Source organism: Chiloscyllium plagiosum, unplaced genomic scaffold, assembly GCF_037043375.1.
Source record: "Chiloscyllium plagiosum isolate Xiang-an unplaced genomic scaffold, Cpla_swu_hap1 HiC_scaffold_19, whole genome shotgun sequence".
Taxonomy (NCBI): Eukaryota; Metazoa; Chordata; class Chondrichthyes; order Orectolobiformes; family Hemiscylliidae; genus Chiloscyllium; species Chiloscyllium plagiosum.
In genome coordinates this window covers 56,015,626-56,038,825 of record NW_028270157.1, presented here as the reverse complement: position 1 = coordinate 56,038,825, position 23,200 = coordinate 56,015,626, and the positions used below count along the sequence as shown (strand labels likewise).

The 23,200-nt window shown below is 41.0% G+C and overlaps 1 protein-coding gene across 13 annotated transcripts in view; it reads left to right on the top strand.

Moving 5' to 3' along the window:
- Window positions 1-23,200, top strand: part of cadps2 (Ca++-dependent secretion activator 2) — a 718,900-nt gene that overhangs the window by 324,061 nt on the left and 371,639 nt on the right. For all 13 annotated transcript variants that reach the window (XM_087997417.1, XM_087997409.1, XM_087997412.1 and 10 more), the window contains exon 6: window positions 243-364. In XM_087997417.1, the coding sequence (XP_087853543.1) occupies window positions 243-364 (122 nt within the window). The remainder of the gene's footprint in view (window positions 1-242; window positions 365-23,200) is intronic.

Here is a 23,200-nt window from a genome sequence, read left to right as displayed (position 1 = left end):
TGCCATTCTCACACATCTGTATGTGCCTTTGTTCCCTAGTGGAGGATCAGTAGAAAAAAGCCAGTGTTTTTTGAGCCTCAGACTTTCAGCTAATCAATTCTAATATTAAATGCAGCACGTCATCCATGATAGAGACATCAACTCCTACTAATGCGTAAGCATTATCGGCCCTAGTAGCAAGAAGGATGTATTTTCAAAGATCTTCCCTCACTATTTCTGAAGCCTCTCTATTGTGTTTTTAGATTGTTATAATGGAAGTCCAGGGGTTGAAATCAGTGGCCCCCAATCGTATTGTGTATTGCACAATGGAAGTGGAAGGTGGAGAAAAACTTCAGACTGACCAAGCAGAAGCCTCAAGGCCACAGTAAGTGACTCTGTTTTGATACAGATTTGTTTTGTCTGGAACATCTACACCTTGTTTTCTGCTTGCTCGAGCTCTGATTTTGTCCACATTTAATAATAAAATAACATTGCAGTCAGATAAGACTTTTGGCTAGGTCGTACATCGACATTTACCATTTGTGAACTGTGAAGCTTGGTTTTATTCATAACTATTGCTTTTATTTCAGATATTGTGCTTCCAAATGGTTTTTGCTTTCCTAAGTGGCCCCACATGTCACAATGTTCATCCAGAGGGAATCTACATATTAGCCATGTTGTGCCAAAGTGGCCCTCAGCTATTGTACTATATACCACAAGTGTATACATATTCTTGTTCATCCTGCGTTTAATGCAAGTTTCTCTTCAAGCCTCACCTTGAAGTTTTTGTTGTATGTTTCCATGAACACCCTCCTGCACTTTGCCTCATCTGCGTGTCACTTCCAGTGATTGCTTGCACTTCAAGTGTGAGGTTGACGATTCAATAATGTGTGGCTTTGCAATTGAGCCCGTTGTTATCCTCACCTGCAATCCAGACCCAAATACATCCAGTGAGGATAACAGAAGCACTGATCAGCTTCATTCTTCTCCACCTTGGGCCCATTGAATCAGTCCTGGCCAAGACCAGATACCTCAGCACAATTTGTGTTTGGAATATTGTCTGCAAGGTATAGTTACTCACTCAAACAAATGTGCTGATTAGGAGGACAGAAAACACACACATTTGCCATGAACTGTGTATACAATATTTGTAAGCACACTGTAAGGAAAATAAACCTGGGCCAAGTGCAGTGAGTAGTCTTTCTTTTTATCAAACATACTACCAATACATTAGAGCTTTTAACCTGTATAGTGATCTCTTTGGGAGTCTTATTATACCACTGAGAGAATAGAGCTCCCAAGCTTTGTAAACTCAGTAGATTAGATTTTAATGCATGCCAGTTGAACAAAAGGTTATTCTCTGTGTTGAATAAGAACAGAAGCTGGAGAGGAGATGTCAGCTGAATCACTTTTGAGTTCAATATTAAATGTAAATGTACTTTTCATGCCTATTGTTTGTATAACTACAGCTTTTCAAAATGATGCAATGTAAATAAGGCCTTCTCCCTGTCTAAATGAATAAAACACATACAGCAATATGGAAAGGATGCATGATTTAGTGGGGCTGTAATAAGTATTCATCAAATTGCTGTTTTCATTGGTAGTTGGCTATTAAAATAAACATTGTTCATTATAGCCATTCATCCTTTTTCGCTGGATGTGTTTTTCAAGACTAAATGGTGCATTTCTTGAAATATTTTTTCATTATCAAGTTTGGGTGAAATGTCAAATAAAAGAGCTGCAGCATGTTGAAGTTGTAAAGGAAATAAAAGATATTGAGATAAATCAGAAAGTGACGGTGTGACACTTCAGTTTTTTGAAAAATAGTTTGAGAAAGGAAAGGCTGAAGGTGCGAAGGCCCGGAGCTTGGAATGGTGGGAAGGGTTTTATAAGAAGACAGTGGAAATAGCCATTAGACCATAACATGCAGGAACAGAAGTGGGAGTGGTCAAATTGTGCTCTGGGCAGGTGAGTGAACTGATATATTTGGGCAGTGGCTAAACCCGAGACACTACACATGCAGTGTCTCCTACCTACCCTCCTCTAACCAAAAAAAGACTCTGGTGTGTTGAGAAGATAAGGTTTTTTTATCGTGTGATTGATTAAAAATTTTTTTTTTTTTCATTTTTCTATGTTTTGATTATTTGAAAAAGAGCATAGCAGAGAAGTACTAGAAATTAATTAACTCATAAATTTATATAAATTAATAAAGTAATTAACTAAGTAGACATAGCTGGGCAGGTGATGTGCTGCAGCTGTATGATGTGGGAGCTGGCTGATCCCATTGTGAACAGCAGTGACCAATGTGCAGCAAGTGTTGGTTGCTGGAAGAACTCTAGCTCAGAATTGATGAGCTGGAGTCTGAGCTTCAAACACTGCCGCACACCCAGGACGGGGAGAAGTAACTGAATGCTTTATTTCAGGAGGCAGTCACTCCTGGTAGACTAAGTAGTTCAAATTCAGTTAGTGATCAGTGACAAGATGTGATTGCAAGTGAGACCAGTAGGGGGTCCTGAGTTCAGGAATGGAGGAGCCTCCGCATTGGACCTTATCCAACAGGTATGAAACGCTTTCTCCCTGTGTGGATGGGGAAAAGGGCTGCATGAAGGATGAGCAAGCTGACCATGGCACCATGGTGCAGAAGGCCAATCAAGAGAGGGGGAGCAAAAAGACAAGTCATTGTTATAGGGGATTCTATAATTAGGGGGACAGATCATATCCTTTGCAAGCCTAATCGAGAGTCCCGCATGGTGTGCTGCCTGCCCAGTGCCAGGGCGCAGGACATCTCTGACTGGCTTGAAAGGATATTGGAGCAGGAAGGGGTGGATCCAGATGTTGTGGTCCACATTGAGACTAACAACATAGGCCAGGCTAGGAAGGAGGACCCGAGCTGAAAATGTGTTGCTGGAAAAGCGCAGCAGGTCAGGCAGCATCCAAGGAGCAGGAGAATCGACGTTTCGGGCAGAAGCCCTTCTTCAGGAATGAGGAAAGTGTGTCCAGCAAGCTAAGATAAAAGGTAGGGAGGAGGGACTTGGGGGAGAGGCGTTGGAAATGTGATAGGTGGAAGGAGGTCAAGGTGAGGGTGATAGATCGGAGTGGGGACGGGGGCGGAGAGGTCAGGAAGAAGATTGCAGGTTAGGAAGGCAGTGCTGAGTTCGAGGGATTTGACTGAGACAAGGTGGGGGGGAGGGGAAATGAGGAAACTGGAGAAATCTGAGTTCATCCCTTGTGGTTGGAGGGTTCCTAGGCAGAAGATGAGGCGCTCTTCCTCCAACCGTCGTGTTGTTATGGTCTGGCGATGGAGGAGTCCAAGGACCTGCATGTCCTTGGTGGAGTGGGAGGGGGAGTTGAAGTGTTGAGCCACGGGGTGGTTGATCCGGGTGTCCCAGAGGTGTTCTCTGAAATGTTCCGCAAGTAGGTGGTCTGTCTCCCCAATATAGAGGAGGCCACATCGGGTGCAGCGGATGCAATAAATGATGTGTGTGGAGGTGCAGGTGAATTTGTGGCGGATATGGAAGGATCCCTTGGAGCCTTGGAGGGAAGTAAGGGGGGAGGTGTAGGCACAAGTTTTGCATTTCTTGCGGTTGCAGGGGAAGGTGCCGGAAGTGGAGGTTGGGTTGGTGGGGGGTGTGGACCTGACGAGGGAGTCACGGAGGGAGTGGTCTTTTCAGAACGCTGATAGGGGAGGGGAGGGAAATATATCCCTGGTGGTGGGGTCCGTTTGGAGGTGGCGGATGATACGCTGTATATGGAGGCTGGTGGGGTGGTACGTGAGGACCAGTGGGTTTCTGTCCTGGTGGCGGTTGGAGGGGCGGGGCTCAAGGGCAGAGGAGCAGGAAGTGGAGGAGATGCGGTGGAGGGCATCGTCGACCATATCTGGGGGGAAATTGCGGTCTTTGAAGAAGGAGGCCATCTGGGTTGTACGGTATTGGAACTGGTCCTCCTGGGAGCAGATGCGGCGGAGACAAAGGAATTAGGAATATGGGATGGTGTTTTTACAGGGGGCAGGGTGGGAGGAGGTGTAGTCTAGGTAGCTATGGGAGTCGGTCGGTTTATAGTAAATGTCCGTGTTGATTCGGTCGCCCGAGATAGAAATGGAAAGGTCTAGGAAGGGGAGGGAGGAGTCTGAGATGGTCCAGGTGAATTTGAGGTTGGGGTGGAAGGTGTTGGTAAAGTGGATGAACTGTTCAACCACCTCGTGGGAGCACGAGGCAGCGCCGATACAGTCATCGATGTAGCGGAGGAAAAGGTGGGGGGGTAATGCCAGTGTAGCTGCGGAAGATGGACTGTTCCACATATCCTACGAAGAGGCAGGCATAGCTGAGGCCCATGCGGGTGCCCATGGCTACTCCTTTGGTTTCCGTGATAGTTTTCTTGAACAGCATGTAATGGAACCGACAAGGGAGCAAGCTATCCTAGATCTGGTCCTGTGTAATGAGACAGGAATAGTTAATGACCTCATCGTCAGGGATCTGCTTGGGAGGAGTGATCACAGTATGGTTGAATATGGAATACAGATGAAGAGTGTGAAGATCAAATCCAATATCAGGGTCCTGTGCTTTAACAAGGTAGACTACAATAGCTGGAGGGAGGACTTGACTAAAGTAGACTGGAAACAAAGATTTCATGGTGGGACAGTTGACGAGTAGTGGAGGACTTTCAAAGCAATTTTCAAAAGTATATCCCAGTGAAAAGGATGGACTGTAAGAGGAGGAGTAATCTGTCATGGGCGTCTAAGGAAATAAGGGAGACTATTAAATTGAAAGAGAAGGCATATGAAGTGGCCAAAAACAGCAGGAATCTAGAAGATTGGGAAAACTTTAAAGGTCAACAGAAAGCTACAAAAACAGCTATAAAGAAAAGTAAGGTAGAACATGAGAAAAAACTAGCACAGAATATAAAGACAGATAGCAAAAGTTTTTATAAATATATAAAATGAGAAAGAGTGGCTAAAGTAAATGTTGGTCCTTTAGAGGATGAGTAGGGGCAGTTAGTTATGGGATATGATGAAATGGCTGAGGCATTGAACAGTACTTTGCATCGGTCTCCACAGTGGAGGACACTAATAACGTGCCAGTAAGGCCCAAAGAGACGAAGGTAGGTGAGGACCTGGAAACAATCTTTATTACAGAAGAGCTAGTGTTGGCTAAGCTAATGGAGCTAAGGATAGATAGGTCTCCTGACCCTGATAGAATGCATCCCAGGATACTAAAAGAGATGACAGGAGAAATTGCAAATGCACTTGTGGTAATTTTCCAAAATTCACTGGTCTCTGGACAGTTCCAGCAGATTGGAAAACAGCAAATGTGACGCCACTGCTTAAAAAGGGAGGTAGACAAAAGATGGTGAATTATAGACCAGTGAGCTTAACCTCTGTAGTGGGGAAGATGGTTGAGTCTGTTATCAAGGAAGAAATAGCAGGGCATCTAGATAGAAATTGACTTATTGGCCAGACGCAGCATGGGTTCATGAAGGGAAGGTCATGCTTAACAAATCTTTTGGATTTCTATGAAGACATTACGAGCATGGTGGAGAACGGGGACCCAGTGGATGTGGTGTACCTAGATTTCCAAAAGGCCTTTGACAAGGTGTCACACATGAGGCTGCTGCATAAGATAAGGATGCATGGTGTTACGGGTAAAGTATTAGCATGGATAGAGGATTGATAGAGGAAGCAAAGAGTGGGGATAAATGAGTACTATTCTGATTTGCAATCAGTAACTAGTGCTGTGCCTCAGGGATCAGTGTTGGGATCACAATTATTCACTTTTTAGATGATTTGGAGTTGGGGACCACTCCAAATCATCTAAATGTGTAGTGTATCAATGTTTGTAGATTACACTAAGATGAGTGGCAGAACAAAGTGTGCAGAGGGCTGTGAAACATTGCAGAGGAACATGGATACTTTGAGTGAGTGGACAAAGGTCTAGCAGATGGAATACAATGTTGATAAATGTGAAGTCATCCATTTTGGTAGGCACTAACAGTAAAAAGCATGATTACTTGAATGGTAAAAAGTTGCAGCATGCTGCTGTGCAGGGGAACCTGGGTGTTCTTGTGAATGAATCGCAGAAGTTTGGTTTGAAAGTACAACAAGTAATTAGGAAGGCATATGGAATTTTGTCATTCATTGCTAAAGGGATCGAATTTAAAAGCAGGGAGGTAATGTTACAGCTGTACAAGGTGCTGATGAGGCCATACCTGGAGTACTGCATGCAGTTTTGGTCTTTTTAATTGAGAAAGGGCGAACTAGCACTGGAGGGGATGCAGAGGGGATTCACAAAGTTAATTTTGGAGTTGAGGGGGTTGGTTCATGAGGAGAGACTGAGTAAATTGGGATTATATTCATTGAAATTTAGAAGAAACATAAAATTAAGAAGGGAATAGATAAGATAGAAGTAGGGAGGATGTTTCCACTAGCAGGTGAAACTAGGACAAGATGGTATAGCCTAATTAGAGGGAGCAGATTTAGGTCTGAATTGAGAAGGAACTTCTTCACCCAGAAAGTTGTTAATCTATGGATTTCCTTGACCAGTGAAGTGGTTGACATTACTTTAGTAAACGTTTTTAAAGCTAAGATAGGTTGTTTTTGAACAATAGAGGAATTAAGGGGTATGGTGAGAATGCGGGTAAGTGGAGCTGAGACTGTGAAAAGATCAGCCACGATGTTATTGAATGGCAGAGCAGGCTCGAAGGGCCAGATGGCCTTCTCCTGCTCCGAGTTCTTATGTTCTAAGTAGGCCATTTAGCCCATCTGTTACATCATTAAATGAGATCACAGCTGAACAGATAATCTTCAACTTCACTTTCCTGCCTTTTCCCCATAATCCTTGATCCCCTTACTGATTAAAAATCTATTTATCTCAGCCTTGAATATACTTAGTGACCCAACCTTGACAACCGTCTGCATTAAGGAATTCCACAGATTTAATACACTCAGATGAAATTCATCTTTATGCGACCCCATATTCTGAAATTAACCCCTTTGGTCCTAGAATCTCCCTCAAGGGGTACTAACCTCTCTGCATCTGTAGAATTAATCTGGTTTCAACCTTGATCTTCTGTAGAGGAGGAATATATTTGATTACTCTGTAAATTAAGAAGGGATTTAAAGAAATTTCCATTACACAGTACCTAGATGATGTTTTCACATTTTTTAACTGATTGCAAAATAAAACCAGTTGATGAAGAGTATTTGTTCAAAGTGTTAATCAGTCCACTTTTTGAAAGATTGAAGAAGTGCATCATAGAATGAGTACCTAAGGTTATGACAACCAGTAACATAGCATGCGGCATTGTTACATCCCAGTTCCCACTTTCACGTGTCTAAATATTGGAAAATGTAAAGAAAGTTTTGGGTGTTTAAGGACATGGGTGCTACTTACAGGAGTGATGTTTGCACCATGAGAATATCGAGAGCAGGCCCACAATTAGGAACACTGATTCATATTCCAATCTTTGACTAAAGGCAGCTTCAGCCAATGCTCTGCTGAATGTCCATAAAGTGCAAGTCCCCCATGATAGGTATGACTGCCAGGGTGCATTTATTTAACAACCCAGTCTCTACTCCTGTCTGGGGAAGAGATTTTCAAAGATTCTGGGAGAAGTAATTCTTTTTTTTTGCTATCGTAAATGAAAGGCCTCTTATTTTGAAAAACCTAGTTCTAAATTCTCCCACAAAAGGAAGCTTCTTGTCAGGATCTACACTGTCAAGCCCCCTCAGAATTTTGCATGTTTGAATAAGATTGCCTATCGTTCTGCTCACCTCAATGAGTATAGGCACAATCTGCTCAACCATTCCTCTTAAGACAGTCTCATCATCCTGAAAATCCAGCTATTGAACTCTAAACTGTGTAGTGAAATTATATCTCTTCATAAATTAAATGACCAACACTGTAGAGAGTATGCGGTCTGCATTCAGTCCCTTCATTTAAGTTATTGATATAGTAAGTCGTTGAGGCCTTAACATTGATCTTGTGGCATTCCACTAGATGGCATGCCAACTTGAAAACAGGTTACTTACTCTGTTTTCTGTTAGTTAGCTAATCCACTATTTGTGCTGATATGTCACTGCCAACACAATGAGTTTTTACCACAATGAGTATATTATCAAATGTCTTTTAGAAATCCAAATACCCTATATCTACTGGTTGTCCTTCATCCACTCTGCTCATTATATCCTCAAAGAACCACAATACATTTGTCAAATACTTTCCTTTTTGCAAAACCATACTGACTCTGATCGGTTGTATTATAATTATCTCAGTGTCTTGCTTCCGGTAGCTAAATATTAGAATAACTGCCCAAAGTTATTGGACTGCAAGCTGTCTCCCTTTTTTTCTTGAATAGAGGTATTATATCTGCAATTTTTGAATACATTGGGACTTTGCAGCATCCAGGGAATTTTAAAAGGTTATACTAATTCATTACCTCTGCTGCTACTTCTTTTAAATGGATACAGGTCTTCAATTACAGGTTAGTCCCCGTGGTTTAGTCTCGTTAATTTTCCAAAGGCTTCTTTTTGAGTGCTCGTAACTCTAAGTTACACTCTGTCTTCTGATTTTCTCATATTCTTGGGGTGCTTTTTGTGTTTTCCACTCTGATCTTTTATTGCAAAAAGAACTAAATACAAGAGTAAGAATGTCATGCTTCTGTCATATAAAGTATTGATGTGACCATATCTATCCATACCCTGTGCAGGTTTGGTCTCCTTATCAAAGGACGGATATAAATGCATTGGAGGTGGTTCAGAGGAGGTTCACTAGATTGATACATGGAATGAGAAGGTTTATTTGTGAGGAAAGGTTGAATAAACTGGGCTTTGTCTTCCATTGGAGTTTCGAAGAATGAGGGTTGATTTGATTGAAGTGTATAAGATCCTGAATGGTCCTGACAGGGTGGACGCTGAAAGAATGTTTCCAACTTATGTATGAATTCAGAATGGAGGGGGCATGTTTTAAAATTGTGGGATGATTTTATTCTTAGGACAGCAATGAGAAGATACATTTCTCATGTAGAATTGTGTGACTTTGAAACTCAGCCTCAAAAGGTAGTGGGACGGTGTCATTTAGTATTTTTTAAATGAAATTCTTGTTAGCGAGGGAACATGTCGGGCAAAAGTTATAGAATTATGAAATCCAATTTATCATTAATTGTAAGACTCATTTGACCAAATACAAAATGATTCCGTGTACCTGTGCATTCAAATAAGATTCTCAAAAATATTAAGGTAATAAAACAAGTACAACAGAAGTGGACTTAGTTGATTCACAATAACATGTTGATCCTCAGTTGGCTGACATCCTATCTCTTGCCAAATTCTTCTTGCGTCTTTCTGCACACAGTACCACAGAAAAGTAGGCCTTATTAACTCTTTCCAAATCACAAGGACAGGCCTGACAAACAGTATCCATGAACTATGACTGGTGAAGGCAGTGTATTATTAGAATCTTAGACCTTGGACAAAGGAATTAGGCCATTCAACCTATTGAGTCTGCTGCACCATTCAATCATGGCTGATAAGTTTTTCAACCTCATTCTCCCACTTTCTCCCCGTAACCCTTGATCTCCGTCTTAAATATACTCAGTGACCTGGCTTCCACAGCCTTCTGTGACAATGAATTCCATAGATTCACCACTCTCTGGCTGAAGATGTTTCTCCTTATTTCCATTCCAAAAGGTCTTCCCTTTACTCTAAGGCTGTGCTGTCTGGTTCTAGTCTCTCCTACCGATGAAAACTTCTTCCCAACATCTATACTGTCCAGGCCATTCAGTATTCTGTAAATTTGAATTAGATCCCCCCTCATCCTTCAAAACTCCGTCAAGTAGAGACCCAGAGTCCTCAAACGTTCCTCATATGTGAAGATTTTCATTCCTGGGACCATTCTAGTGAACCACTCCAGGGCCAGTACATCCTTCCTGAGATATGGGGCCCAAAATTGTACACAATACTCCAAATATGGTTTGAACAGTGTCACTCAGAGCCTCAAAAGTACAATCCTGCTTCTTTATTTAAGTCCTCTCAAAATAAATGCCATCATTCCATTTGCCTTCCTAACTACTGATTCAACCTGCAAGTTTACCTTGAGAGAATCCTGGACTAGAATTCCCAAATCTCTTTGCACTTCAGACTTCTGAATTTTCTCCCCATTTAGAAAATAGTTCATGCCTCTATTCTACTTACTGATGTGCATGACCTCACATTTTCCCAGATTGTACTCCAATTGTCATATTTTTGCCCACTCTCCTAACCTGTCCAGATCCTTCTACAGCCTCCCTGTCTCCTCAATGCTACCTGTCCCTCTAACTGATTTTGTATCATCTGCAAACTTAGCCAGAACGCCCTCAGTTCCTTCATCTAGATCATTAATGTATCAAGTGAAAAGTTGTGGTCCTAACACTTGCGGAACACACTTGTCTCTGGCTGCCATCCTAAGAAGGACCCTTTTATCCCCACTCTCTGCTTTCTGCCAGACAGCCAAGCATCTATTGATGCTAGCACCTTGCCTGTAACACCATGGGCCCTTATCTTACTCAGCAGCCTCCTGTGTGGCACCTTGTCAAAGACCTTCTTGAAGTCCAAGTAGATAACATCTGTTGGCTCTCCTTGGTCTAACCTGTTCATTACTTCTTCAAAGAATTCTAGCAGATTTGTCAGGCATGACTTCCCTTTGATGAAACCGTGCTGACTTTGCCCTATTTTTCCATACACTTCCAAGTATTTAAAAATCTCATCCTTCACAATGGATTCAAGGCTAGGCAAATTGGTCTGTAATTCTCCCTCTTTAGCTTTACTCCCTCTTTAAACAGGGGTGTCAGGTTAGCGATTTTCCAGTCCTCTGGGACCCTCCCCGACTCTAGCAATTCCTGAAAGATCATCACAAATGCCTTCACCATCTCTTCGGCTATCTCCCTTAGAATTCTAGGGTGTAGTCCATCTTGTCCAGGTGATTTATCCAACTTCAGACCAATTTTTATCGCACCTTCTCCTTGCTGATGGCCACCATACTCAGCTCTGCCCCTGACTCTCTTGAATTTTTGGGATATTACTCGTATCTTATACCGCGAAGTAATTACTCAATTCCTCAGCCATTACACACTACTATCTCACCAGCGTCATTTTTCATCAATCCAATGTCCACTTGTACCTTTCTTTTGCCCTTTTATATATTTAAAGAAACTCTTACAGTCTTCCTTTACATTACTGGCTAGCTTAACCTCATATTTAATCTTATGGGCTAAGTGAGGCACTTACAGTGCATGGTATCTGCTTGATGTTCTTTCTTCCAGATAAGAAGCATGATTAGCTAATCCTCTTGAATTTTGCTTATTTAGTGTAAGTGCCTCATTGACTTAGACTTTTACCTAACTGTGGTTTTATGTTGTTGATTAGATCAGTTATTTTTAAATGACTGTCTTTCTGCTTTTTGCATGCCTCCTACTGGGTATTAATTATGACTGTGTTTGGAAAGGCCATTTTACTTTTAAAAGCAGAATACATTATTTATAAATTAAACAAGAAATATCAAACTACTGTAGAGTAAATGTGAGTAACGTAAGTGGATGGCAATCCAAGATGAACTAGGTAAAATATTCTCAGACATTCAGTAAAAAAAAGGGATTAAAGTCAAAAGGAATTGTGTAGTTCTAAACCTAGTCACTCACTAACAAATTAAACATAAATTGAAAACTTACACTTAGATACTTTGATTGTGTATTGCAACTAAACTGAACTCCTAACTCCTACAAGGTGGGAATATGGAATTTGAGACATAAACACATCTGTCATGTTCCTGTTGAATAATGGAGAGGAGTCAGTGGGCATAGTGGTCTACTTTTGCTCGTATTTCACATGTTCATCTATAAGATGAAAAAATATTTCTTCAAACCCTCTACCATTCCTTCTTTGCCATTTCATAAATCCGGAGTCTCATCCTTCATGGCACCAACACTTAATTGAGCTACTCTCTTCATTTTATTGATGTAGATAAGCTTTTTCTCTCATCATTTTTTGTGGTTTTCTCTCATGCTACTATTTCTCTTTCTTGAAATTTTTTATTCATCCTTTTCCCAGCCACCAACATCAGGGTAATGTTTGGCAACAGTAGAAAAAAAGATAATACACATCAAATATATATTTTTGCAAGTTACCAATGGCATCACTCATGACTCTTGTACCTTTACAATAAGATAATTAATGAATCCTGCTCGACTACACATTATGACTGTTATAACCATCCTAGTTGATTACACAAAATATTGTTGTTAAAGAAAAGCTATCCTCAGTATAATCTCATTCTCTTTATCAATTTAATTTGCACGATTTAAGATGAAAATGAGCCATAATTATTGTAGTACTTTTCTTGCATGTGCCAACTGTTTCTTGATTTATTCTTTGTCCTACAAGGGGGTTGTGAATTACTTCCAACTATGATCCCTTCCTTAGTTATTGATACGTCCACCCAAACTGATCATGCACCTTGGTCTTCTGAACCAGGATCATTGTTCACAACTGAACTGATCACATCCTTTATTAACAGGGCTATTCCACTTCCTCATCTGTTCTCCCAATCTGCAGGAAATGTAAAAAAAAATCAATGAATATTCAAGTTCACCTCAACTTGTCTCTGTAGTGTTTGTCATATCATACTCATTTATTTCTGGTTAATGTTATCAATTCATTTAACTTAATGCAACTGCTGTGATTATTCAGAAAGAGGTGAATGTGTGGCATTCTATCACTGGAGCATATATGAGAGAGCATCTCACATTATAGTTAGTTAGATAGTCACGGTGATCAGTTTGGTGTCTGCAAATGCAACTTCTTTTGCTCATGGCTTTCCTAACTAGTTTAATTTTTCTCCTCCCACTGATGCATATGTCCATGTACTGACTAATGGGAACAGAGTGTCATAAATTCATGCAGTTTGACCTGACTAGCATTCATGTATTCATGGTCTTCCTCGTCCTATCATCACAAATATGTTAGTGTCTGTAGTGCTGCCAGTAATTTAAAAAACACTTACATCAATTGACACCAAAGTCCAGGATACTGTGGGCCAAGAGGGAAAACAACTCTCAAAATTTCAAAGAATTAATTGAGCATTTCTAAAAATATTCTTGCCCTTATATGAAGTGAAGCTTTTTCATAACATCTTGATTGTTTACTCATGCCTGGCCACCAGAAGATAAATTTGGAATGGAAGTGCTTGAGATCAGGCGTTCTGCACAGCCAGATATAAAAAGACTGATGTGGAAATCTAATGTTCCCAAGTAGATATTAAAATGAACTTCCCACCTTTTTGAGACTGGTACCTTTAACTGCCCACTGTATAAAATATGTATTGAGATTCTCACTTGGCACATTTCTGCATTACTTCTTGCATTTGTTTGCCCAACCACCCCAAAGTCGGGATGGTAACAAGAATAATTCATGTGCAGTATCTACGAGAACAAGCAGGTGGTTTTAATATATGCTTTCATATATAACTTCAGCCAGCTTGGTTATGGGAACCTTCTTGTTAGATAACTTGATGAACCATAATACACTGGGGATGATAAGTATCTCTCTGTTAGAGAGACTATTGGTTACAGGAAATGATGGGCATTACTCCATGAATTGTGATTTGACCACCGTCACTCACACCATTCTGCACCACACTGTAGCTGACTGATTTCCCCTGTCCAAACTCCCCACATCCCCCACCCAAAGACCTAACGCGCACACAAACATACACACGCACTAATATTGATAATCAATATAGAATGCAATGTCACATTGAATCATTACAGATCAGGTTGAAGCTCATTGTGTCTGCCTTGAGAATACCTTGAGAATTTTAATTTGGTGCCATTCTTCTTTCTTTTCCACATAACCCTGCCCATTGTTTCTGTTTAAGTAACCATCCAATGCTCTATTGAATGTCTTAATTGAAACGGCCTCAGTCACATTTCTAGGCAATGCATTCCAAACTCTAACTACTCCATACACACAGAAACGTCAACTTATTGCCCTTAGTTTTTCATCAAGTAACTCAATCAAATTAATCAAGCATAGTTTTTAATTAAGCATTCACTGACTCGTATATTCATCTATATTTTTTTCAATTTCTACCAATGCTAGATTACTTGACCTTTTGTTGCCTTACACTTCTGTTCGGCAAAAAGGGAATCATTCAAAGTGTCTTCCTCTGTTTACACCAACAATAAAGTGTCATTTTGATGTAGCTGATCTTTAAGAAGGACAGCAGTCTACAGTTAGGGTCATATTTTTGTGACCCTAACTTGCTGAACTTACTAAACCCTTTTTACTGAAATGAAAGGTAATCAACTGGGTTCCTCATGTAGATGCTAATACATGACACAGATCTGTCGAGGTGGCAGCTGGTTCCTCAGATTCATGTCACATTCACTGTCATTTTGTTGGCTATGGCAACTATCATCTTATTTCCAATTTCCTGTCTTATCACTGTATCCTGTAATAACTTGCTTTTCAAGTAAATATAAACTTTTTTGAACAACTTAACATGTATCAAAAGCCAAATTGGGTGTCACATTTTGGATCATCACAAATTTGTTGGAGGGAGTACTGAACTGATTTTTAAAACTTTGCATTGTTAATACAATTTGTATTGTGAGCTGCGAACATAAGAACTGGAACATGTTGGTTGACCTTTCAAGACTGCTCTGCTGTACAAGAATATTTGAGGAAGTGCTCCAAGGATAGTCATCAGTGAATTGAAGCCACATGATTAAAAAGACATGGATCAGCCATTGGACACCAAGTGGAGGCTGGTATATGGTTGTTTCTCAGGCTAACCATAAGGACATAAAAAACACGAGCAGATGGAGGATGTTTGGTCCCTGCAGCCTGCTCTGCCATTTATTAAATTCATGGTTGATCCTGTACCACAACCTTCTGCTTCCTGCACTACCCCCCCATGTTAATTGTTACCTGCAGTACTGTGCATTCTTGTTCATGGTAATATTCTGGCTAGATAAAAATTTTCAGCGGCTTTGTTTTACTTGTGTTTATCAACTAATTAATGTTGGACAGAATACTAAGAGGATTCCCCTGTTCTTCTTTGAAATCCTGGTATGGCATCTTTTATTTCTACCTGAACTGATACTTTAACATCTCATCAGAAAAATGCCAACTTCAACTGTACCATGTGATTTGAAGTATCAGCTTTTATAATGTGTTCAACTCAAACTTGAATCATAGAACGCCTATAATGTGGACGCAGCCAATCACCTTTACCCAGTCCACACTCACCCTCCAAAGAGTATCCCATCCAGACCTACTCCATCCCTGTAAACGTGCATTTCCCATGGCTAATCCACCTAACCTATACATCCCTGGACACTACAGGCAATTTAGCATGGTCAGTCCTCCTTTCCTGCATATTTTTGGACTGTGGCAGGAAACCCACACAGACATGTGGAGAATGTGCAAACTCCGCACAGACAGTCATAGAGATGTACAGCATGGAAACAGACGCTTTGGTCCAACTCGTCCATGCCAACCAGATATCCTAAATTAATCTGTTCCCATTGCCAGCACTTGCCCATATCCTTCCAAACCCTTCCTATTCATATACCCATCCAAATGCCTCTTAAATGTTGCAATTGTACCAGCCTCCACTACTTCCTCTGGCAGCTCATTCCATACCCGTACCACCCTCTGTGTGAAAATGTTGCCCCTTAGGTCTCTTTTATATTTTTCCCCTCTCACCCTAAACCTATGCCCTCTAGTTCTGGACTCCCGACCCCAGGGAAAAGACTTTGCATATTTAACTTTGTAAACCTCTTTCAGGTCAGCCCTCAGCCTTGGACGCTCCAGCCTGTTCAGCCTCTCCCTATAGCTCAAATCCTCCAACCCCGGCAACATCCTTGTAAATCTTTCTGAAACTTTTCAAGTTTCACAACATCTTTCCGATAGGAAGGAGACCAGAATTGCATGCAGTATTCCAACAGTGGCCTAACCAATGTCCTGTACAGCCGCAACATGACATCCCAATTCCTATACTCAATGGTCTGACCGGGCTAGAATCGAACCTAGGTCCCTGGCGCTGTGAGGCAGCAGTGCTAATCATTGAACCACCATGGTGCTCCCAAGAGCCTATGACTATGGAAAAAATGCTCCAATAAAGCCAGGACTGACACCTAGAAAAACATCAGACACTCTGTCTTGACCTCCCAAGCATGTTTATTTCACATATAAATACCACATTTTGATTTTCTATTTTAGAATAGAAGAGAAACCTATTCTCATGTACGTTTATGTGAAAAATACAGTGAAAAGTTTTATAAGTCACCCCACCGTGGCACTGACATCAATGACGGAAGTCATACATAATAATCAAAAAAATTTAAATTAAGACAAAAATTCATCACAGTTCATTAACGGCTCCTGAGCTGGGGGAAAACCAATTAAGGAATGATGGAATACCTGAAGTACAACCAGGCCAAAACCACCATGCTGGGACAAGATGGCTTTTCCAGGTTGTGACCGCCATACCAGGCCATTGGAATACTAGGCCAGAAGCCTCTGAAAAGACGACTGCCATTCTGGGTCTTGTCCAAGCTGGGGCAAGACCGACTCACCAGGAGACCGCCATTCTGAGTCCAGACCGCCACTACTTTCTCAGGTTCCTGGGCCTAGCCATGGATCTGCAGTCTCAGCCTAGCCTGCGATTCTGGTCCGGATTAGTCAACCAGGGACTTACTCCTCACCCGCCAGCTGGAGCTGTGCCCAGCTCGTCCAGGTGTTTCCACTGCTGCCACCATAGGCCTCCTTGACCTGCAACTCTCCAGATTAAAAACAACGAAGAGAAAAGAGAAACAACTAAAGATGAGCGAAGGAAAAAAAATAGGACGTAAGCCAATGGGAACAGACAGGCCCCGGGCTCAGGCCCCAGGCTCAGCCCCCTACTCCGCTGCCAGCCTCTGGCCTGCCTGATTGAGCTGCTAAACTGCACTTCATCATCTTTGATCTCATTGTTTATTCAGCACAGTTTCTGGTGAAGGTCTTTTGCAAGATACTTAGGTGATCTCTACAAAAGTAGTGCATGGATTCAATGGAAAACCTCTCATGAATCCCAATTATTCAAAGTGTCATGCTTTTAAGACAATTTACCATTTCTGCAACACATGTACCATAACCTTTGCAATGGAATTTGATGTAGTTTGACAACAGCAGCATGGTTAATGTGATGACAAATTAGACATATCTTGTTGAAAGTAATCTGGTGGTTTGTTCTGTAGTCTAATGACATGACAATAATAGGATCGCACAAGTACAACACCATGTTCTTACTTTTGAATGTATTCCCCCTTTCACTGATTATTTGCATGACCACATCTATCTACATGTAGATTGATTCTAGATATTTTACAGTGACTTAACCTATTTTTCGAATCTGTCTGCTCAGACATTATTTGTATGATCACGTCAATTTGGGCGGCACGGTGGCACAGTGGTTAGCACTGCTGCCTCTCAGCGCCTGAGACCCGGGTTCAATTCCCGCCTCAGGCGACTGACTGTGTGGAGTTTGCACGTTCTCCCCGTGTCTGCGTGGGTTTCCTCCGGGTGCTCCGGTTTCCTCCTACAATCCAAAAAATGTGCAGGTCAGGTGAATTGGCCACGCTAAATTGCCCGTAGTGTTAGGTAAGGGGTAGATGTAGGGGTATGGGTTGCGCTTCGGCGGGTCGGTGTGGACTTGTTGGGCCGAAGAGCCTGTTTCCACACTGTAATGTAATCTAATCTAATTTAAAATAGATTGATTCTAGACATTTTACATTTTACAGTGACTTAAACTATTTTCCGAATCTGTCTGCTCAGAGGTCATTTGTACGACCATTTCTATCTACACGTAGATTGATTCTAGCCATTTTACAGCAACTTAACCTATTTTCCTAATCTGCCTGCTCAGAGATGTTATTGCACACCTCTGGAGTAGGTGATGCTTGAGTCCAGGTCTCTCATTTCAGGGTTAGGGATGTTACCACTGTGCCAAAAGAGGGTTTTTTTTTGCAGAAACTTAAATTCCATTTAAATATTAAAACTTGCTGGAGCCAATTAAGCAATTCTGAACTGTAGGAGTTAGTTTTGCAGCATACCCAGCAATAAATGAAGTTAGTGAGAAACATACCTAATGTGGAATAAAATCATGACTCTGATGCATAATTAAAACAGAAAACGCTAAATGCTCACGTCACATCAGCATCTACAGAATGGAAAACCAAACTGACACTTCAGATCAAAGACGTTTCATCAAGATTGTAATTTAGAGTATGTCTTTTGTAGCACAGTAGCTCAGTGGTTAGCACTGCTGCCTCACAGCTGCAGGGACCCATGCTGAGTTCCACCCTCAGATGACTGTATGGAGTACGCACATTGTCCCCCTGTCTGCACAGGTTTCCTCTGGGTACTCCAGTTTCTTCCTACAGTCCAAAGAGGTGCAGACTAGGTTGTTTAGCCATGGGAAATGCAAGGCTACAGAGGATAAGATAGGTGGATAGGTCTGGGTAGGATGCTCTTTGGAGGATTGATGTGGGTCTAGGTCGAAAGGCCTGGTTCCACACTGTAGCGATTCTATGATTCTATCTCCAGATTGTACATGAAAACAGAATGAAACAATAGTGACCCAGTTGCAATTTGAATTTTTTTTTAAAATTTATTTCTCAGCATGTGTATGTCATTGACACAACTGGCATTTAATGTGTATTCTCTATATATGCAAGGTTCATTTTAGTCACTAGTTAGACCATTTTAGAAGGCACCTAGATTCTGTTATTCAAAGACTCTTAGCTATTATGACATCTAGGTTAATAAAGCATGAACCTGTTTCATATCAGCAACGACAACAAGGTTTTGCATGGCAAACTAATTGGTAAAGTTAAATCACTTGGGTTTCAGAGTGCGCTTGCCAATTGGATACAAAATTGGCTTTATGGTAGGAGACAGAGGAAAGTGGTGGAGGGTTGTTTTTCAGATTGGAGGCCTGTGACCAGCAGTGTTCCAGCGGAATCGGTATTGGGTCCACTTTTGTTTGTCATTTATATGAATAATTTGGACGAGAATATAGGAGGCATGGTTAGGAAATTTGCAGATGACACCAAAATTGGTGGTGTAGTGGATAGTAAAGAGGTTATTTAAGATTACAAAGAGATCTTAATCAATTGAGTCAGTGGGCTGAGGAGTGGCAGATGGGGTTTAATTTGGATAAATGTAAGGTATTGCATTTTGGTTAAACAAACAATGACAGAGTCAATGAAGTGTGGAGCTGGAAAACGCATAGCAGGTAAAGCAGCATCAGAGGAGTAGGAGAACATCTGCAGTCCTCACCATCTCCAAACAAGGGCAGGACTGATATAGTTAATGGTAGGGCTCTGGGTAGTGTTGTAAAATGATAAGAAGGTGTTTACCATGCTTGCATTCATTACTCAGACCTTTGAGAATAGGAGTTGGAAAGTTATATTGAGGTTGTACAGGAAATTGGTGAGGCCTCTTCTGGATTATTGTGTGCAGGTCTGGTCGCCCTGTTTTAGGAATGGTATTATTGAGGCGGGATAAAGTTCAGAAAAGATTTATTAAGATGTTGCCAGGAATGGAGGGTTTGAGTTATAGCGAGAGGCTGGATAGGCTGGAACCTTTTTCGCTGCAGCCTAGGTGGTTGAGGGGTGACCTTTTTGTGGTTTATAAAATTATGTAGGGTATAGATAAGGTGAATAGCAAAGGTTGTTCCTTAAGGTGGAGGAGTTCAAATCCAGGGGCATATTTTTAAGATGAGAGGAGAAAGATTTAAAAAGGACATGAGAGGCAACCTTTTTTTTTTACACAGAGTGGTTTCTGTGTGGGATGAACTGCCAGAGGAAGTGGTGGATTCAGGTACAGTTACAACATTTAAAAGACATTTGGATAAGTGCATGAATAGGGACGATTTGGAGGGATATGGGCCAAATGCGGGCAGGTTGGACTAGTTTAGTTTGGAAACATGGTTGACAGACTGAAGGTTTTCCATATTGTTTGACTCGAAAACAACAATTTTTAATGTAATAAAATATCCAAAGATGCTTCACAGGAGCAGTGTAAAACAAAATATATCACCAAACCACATAAGGAAATATTAGCCCAGATTTTTTGATGGCCAGAAAATCATTTCTGCAGCATAGTTGGGAGTTACACAGGGTACACATGGTACCCTGCAGAATCTCCACTGTAATAGATTGGAAGGGAATTGCCCAGGAAATTGAAGATTCCACTGGACATTTCCTCAATGTTTGGAATCCTCCAAAATACATCTAGAATGAAGAATTCAAAGGGCTCTGCTGCAGTTCAGTAAAGTTGCTCAAGAAGGTTAGACCAATAAAAACCTTGTCTAATTCCCAAGTAACTATTCAATTGACCCTTTCCCCAAACTATCACAACCCCTTCAACTACATATCGATCTCCTCCACACCATTACACATTACCCAAACCCTGTTCCCCCCTCATCCCAACAAACCCAGGGACAATACACCCTGTCTGCACAGCATCACTGCCTGCCACACCAGCAGCCACCCCATGCCAGACCCAATATCTCTCACCCTACCCTGAGCACTGCACCCCTTTTGCCATCTTGTGCACTGGCATTTCACTTGGCACCTTATCTTCCAAGTACCTTGATCTCACTCTCAGCTGCTGTCAAGAGTTAAGTACATAAACTATCTAAAAGATGAGAATCTGAAATTCTAGGGACTGATGAATTGGACACCAGTACAGGTCAGTAAGCGCAGGAATGACTGATGCAAGTTGGATAACTTCACCTTTATGTTGGGTAGAGAATTGGATCTTAGGCAGGACTGTGTTGGAATAGTCAAATGTAGAATTAATGAATGAGAGTTTCAGCAGCAGATGAGCTGAGACGGGCAGTGTTGAATAGTGTTATGGAGGTAGGCATAGGTGGCCTTAGTACAGGCAGGAATTTTGATGTCAAGGGTAGTCACCAGGCAAGGGGCACTCCACCCCTTGCAGAACATACTGTAAAGTCAGACAGACATAAAGCCTGGTCCTGGTGGGATTTCTAGGGAGATACATCTGTGCCTCTTCAGAGTTAACATGCTTATCTTTACTTTTCAAATCAGCTTTACAAGTCGATTGTTCCAAGACAGTAAAGACCAACAGATTTTAAGTTGACAACTCAGTAGCTCTAAAGCACAACCTATAGATTTATAAATATTAAAATTCCATAAACATATTATTGCAGCTTTCAGAGTAATCTATTATTCTTGCTGACAAAGTTTTGTGCACCAACTCCCATTAATGTCGCAACTTAAGTTTTTATCAGGAAACCTGTCAATCTGACATGTTTTAAATCAAATCCAAGCCATTTTGTCGCTTTAAAACAAACTGGCAGACCTCCTCAGGGGAGATGAGAGTTGCCATGGAAATCCTAAGTGAGGTACCTGAAGTACCGATCTTTTTTTCGAAGAAGTCAAGGATGAATCGATTAGTGACTGAAGTAGCTGGCTGAATCAGAATAATCACATAATAACAGGATCAGCCTTTACTAATGTTAATGAACTCTCATTTCACAGCCAAACAAGCACTGTACTGATAAATTTTTTATTAAACTTCAGTCAGTGCACAGCCCATTAAATATTGTCATTAAACTTGGCTTTTATTGTAAAGGTTGCTTCGCAGCAAGGGGTTACTAATAACCAGCACTCTGCTTGGGTCTTGAAAACTTGCTGTGTGGAGCTGCAGGGTTCTCAGCTTCATCAGCAGAAAGGGGCAATCCTTGATCCTGAATCACAATAGCAGGCTATATCATTTACAATGAATTCAAAGCTTTTCTTCCTCTCCTTGCTTTATCACTTGGTCTCTAGTGACTGGGAGGCTACTTGAGGCACAGGTGGGAAAAATAAATGAGGGGAAAAAATGTATGATACAATTAAAGATTAACTGGATTTTTAGAGCATATGTATTTTGCAAATATTGACATTTTAGTGCTGACATTAAGCCCAGAAAATGTTGCATTTACATTTTTGGTGAATTGCGAAAAGCTTTTCTGCACAAAGAATTGGTGTTTGTTTTCTTTCCGCTGCATTTGTCGAGGATTTTTCACAGTTAAAATTCTAGGAATAATAGTCTTGTTTTCTCATTGGTGTTTAACATGTTAATACTGCAGTTTCTAGGCTGTGCAATTAAAGGTATTTAGTTATATAAAATATCACCCCTTCAACATCATGCATACTGTTTCCACAAAACACATTAATCCGTGGATTCGACACTGTCCATATAATCTCGAGTAAATGCCAAAAGTATTTGAGCACAGTTTTACAATATTTGTGACAGCTCCAGTATTTAGTGCTGTCATGGACAGTGATGGGTGGTTAGTTCAGTTAGCTGGATAGCTGGTTTGTGATGCAGAGTGATGCTAACAGCAAGTATTCAATTCCAGTAGGGGTTGAGGTCACCATAGAGGACTTTCCTTCTCAGCCTCTCCTCTTACCTGAAGTGCGGTGACCCTGAGGTTAAACCACCACCAGTTGTCTCTCTCTCTTGAGCGAGCAGCCCTATGGTCCAACAGGACTGTGGTGACTGCCAAAGTATAAAGGTGTTGCTGTATTGGGATGAACCTGAGATACTAGCAACTACTTTCTGAACTTTTCCAACTCTGAGGAATTTTCCTTCATCTTCTAGAATGGTTGTCCCATTCCAAGGCTGCAACACTCCTTAACTGAAGAAAATAACAAATCGGGTATTCCAGTAAAAGAAGCAGTGAATGCATACCATGTGTTGTAAGAAAATGTAATCGGTGAATAGACAGGGTAAGCCAGCATGACAAAATAAGTCTAAATTGTGCAGTTTAAGTACAAAATTTAATTCGTGGAGATGTTCTGCAAAAATGTTTTGATAAGTTAAGAAAGAAACTTTTTCTAATGGCAGAAAGGTTAGTAATTACAAGAAAAAGATGATTGGTAAACTGCCTGATTTGACACAAGGACGTGTCTTTTTAATCCAGTAATTGTTTTGCATTGTGATTGTATTGAAAAAAATAATGTAAGCAGATTTAGCAGTAACTATCAAAAGTGATTTGGATGAATACTTGAAAGAAGAGAAAAACACAAGACTTTGGGGAAAAGCAAGTAAGTGGGATCAATTAGCTAGCTGCAAGCACAGACAAGTTAGCATCCTTCTGCACACTATGTTTCTATGATGACTAGCTGTTTAGTT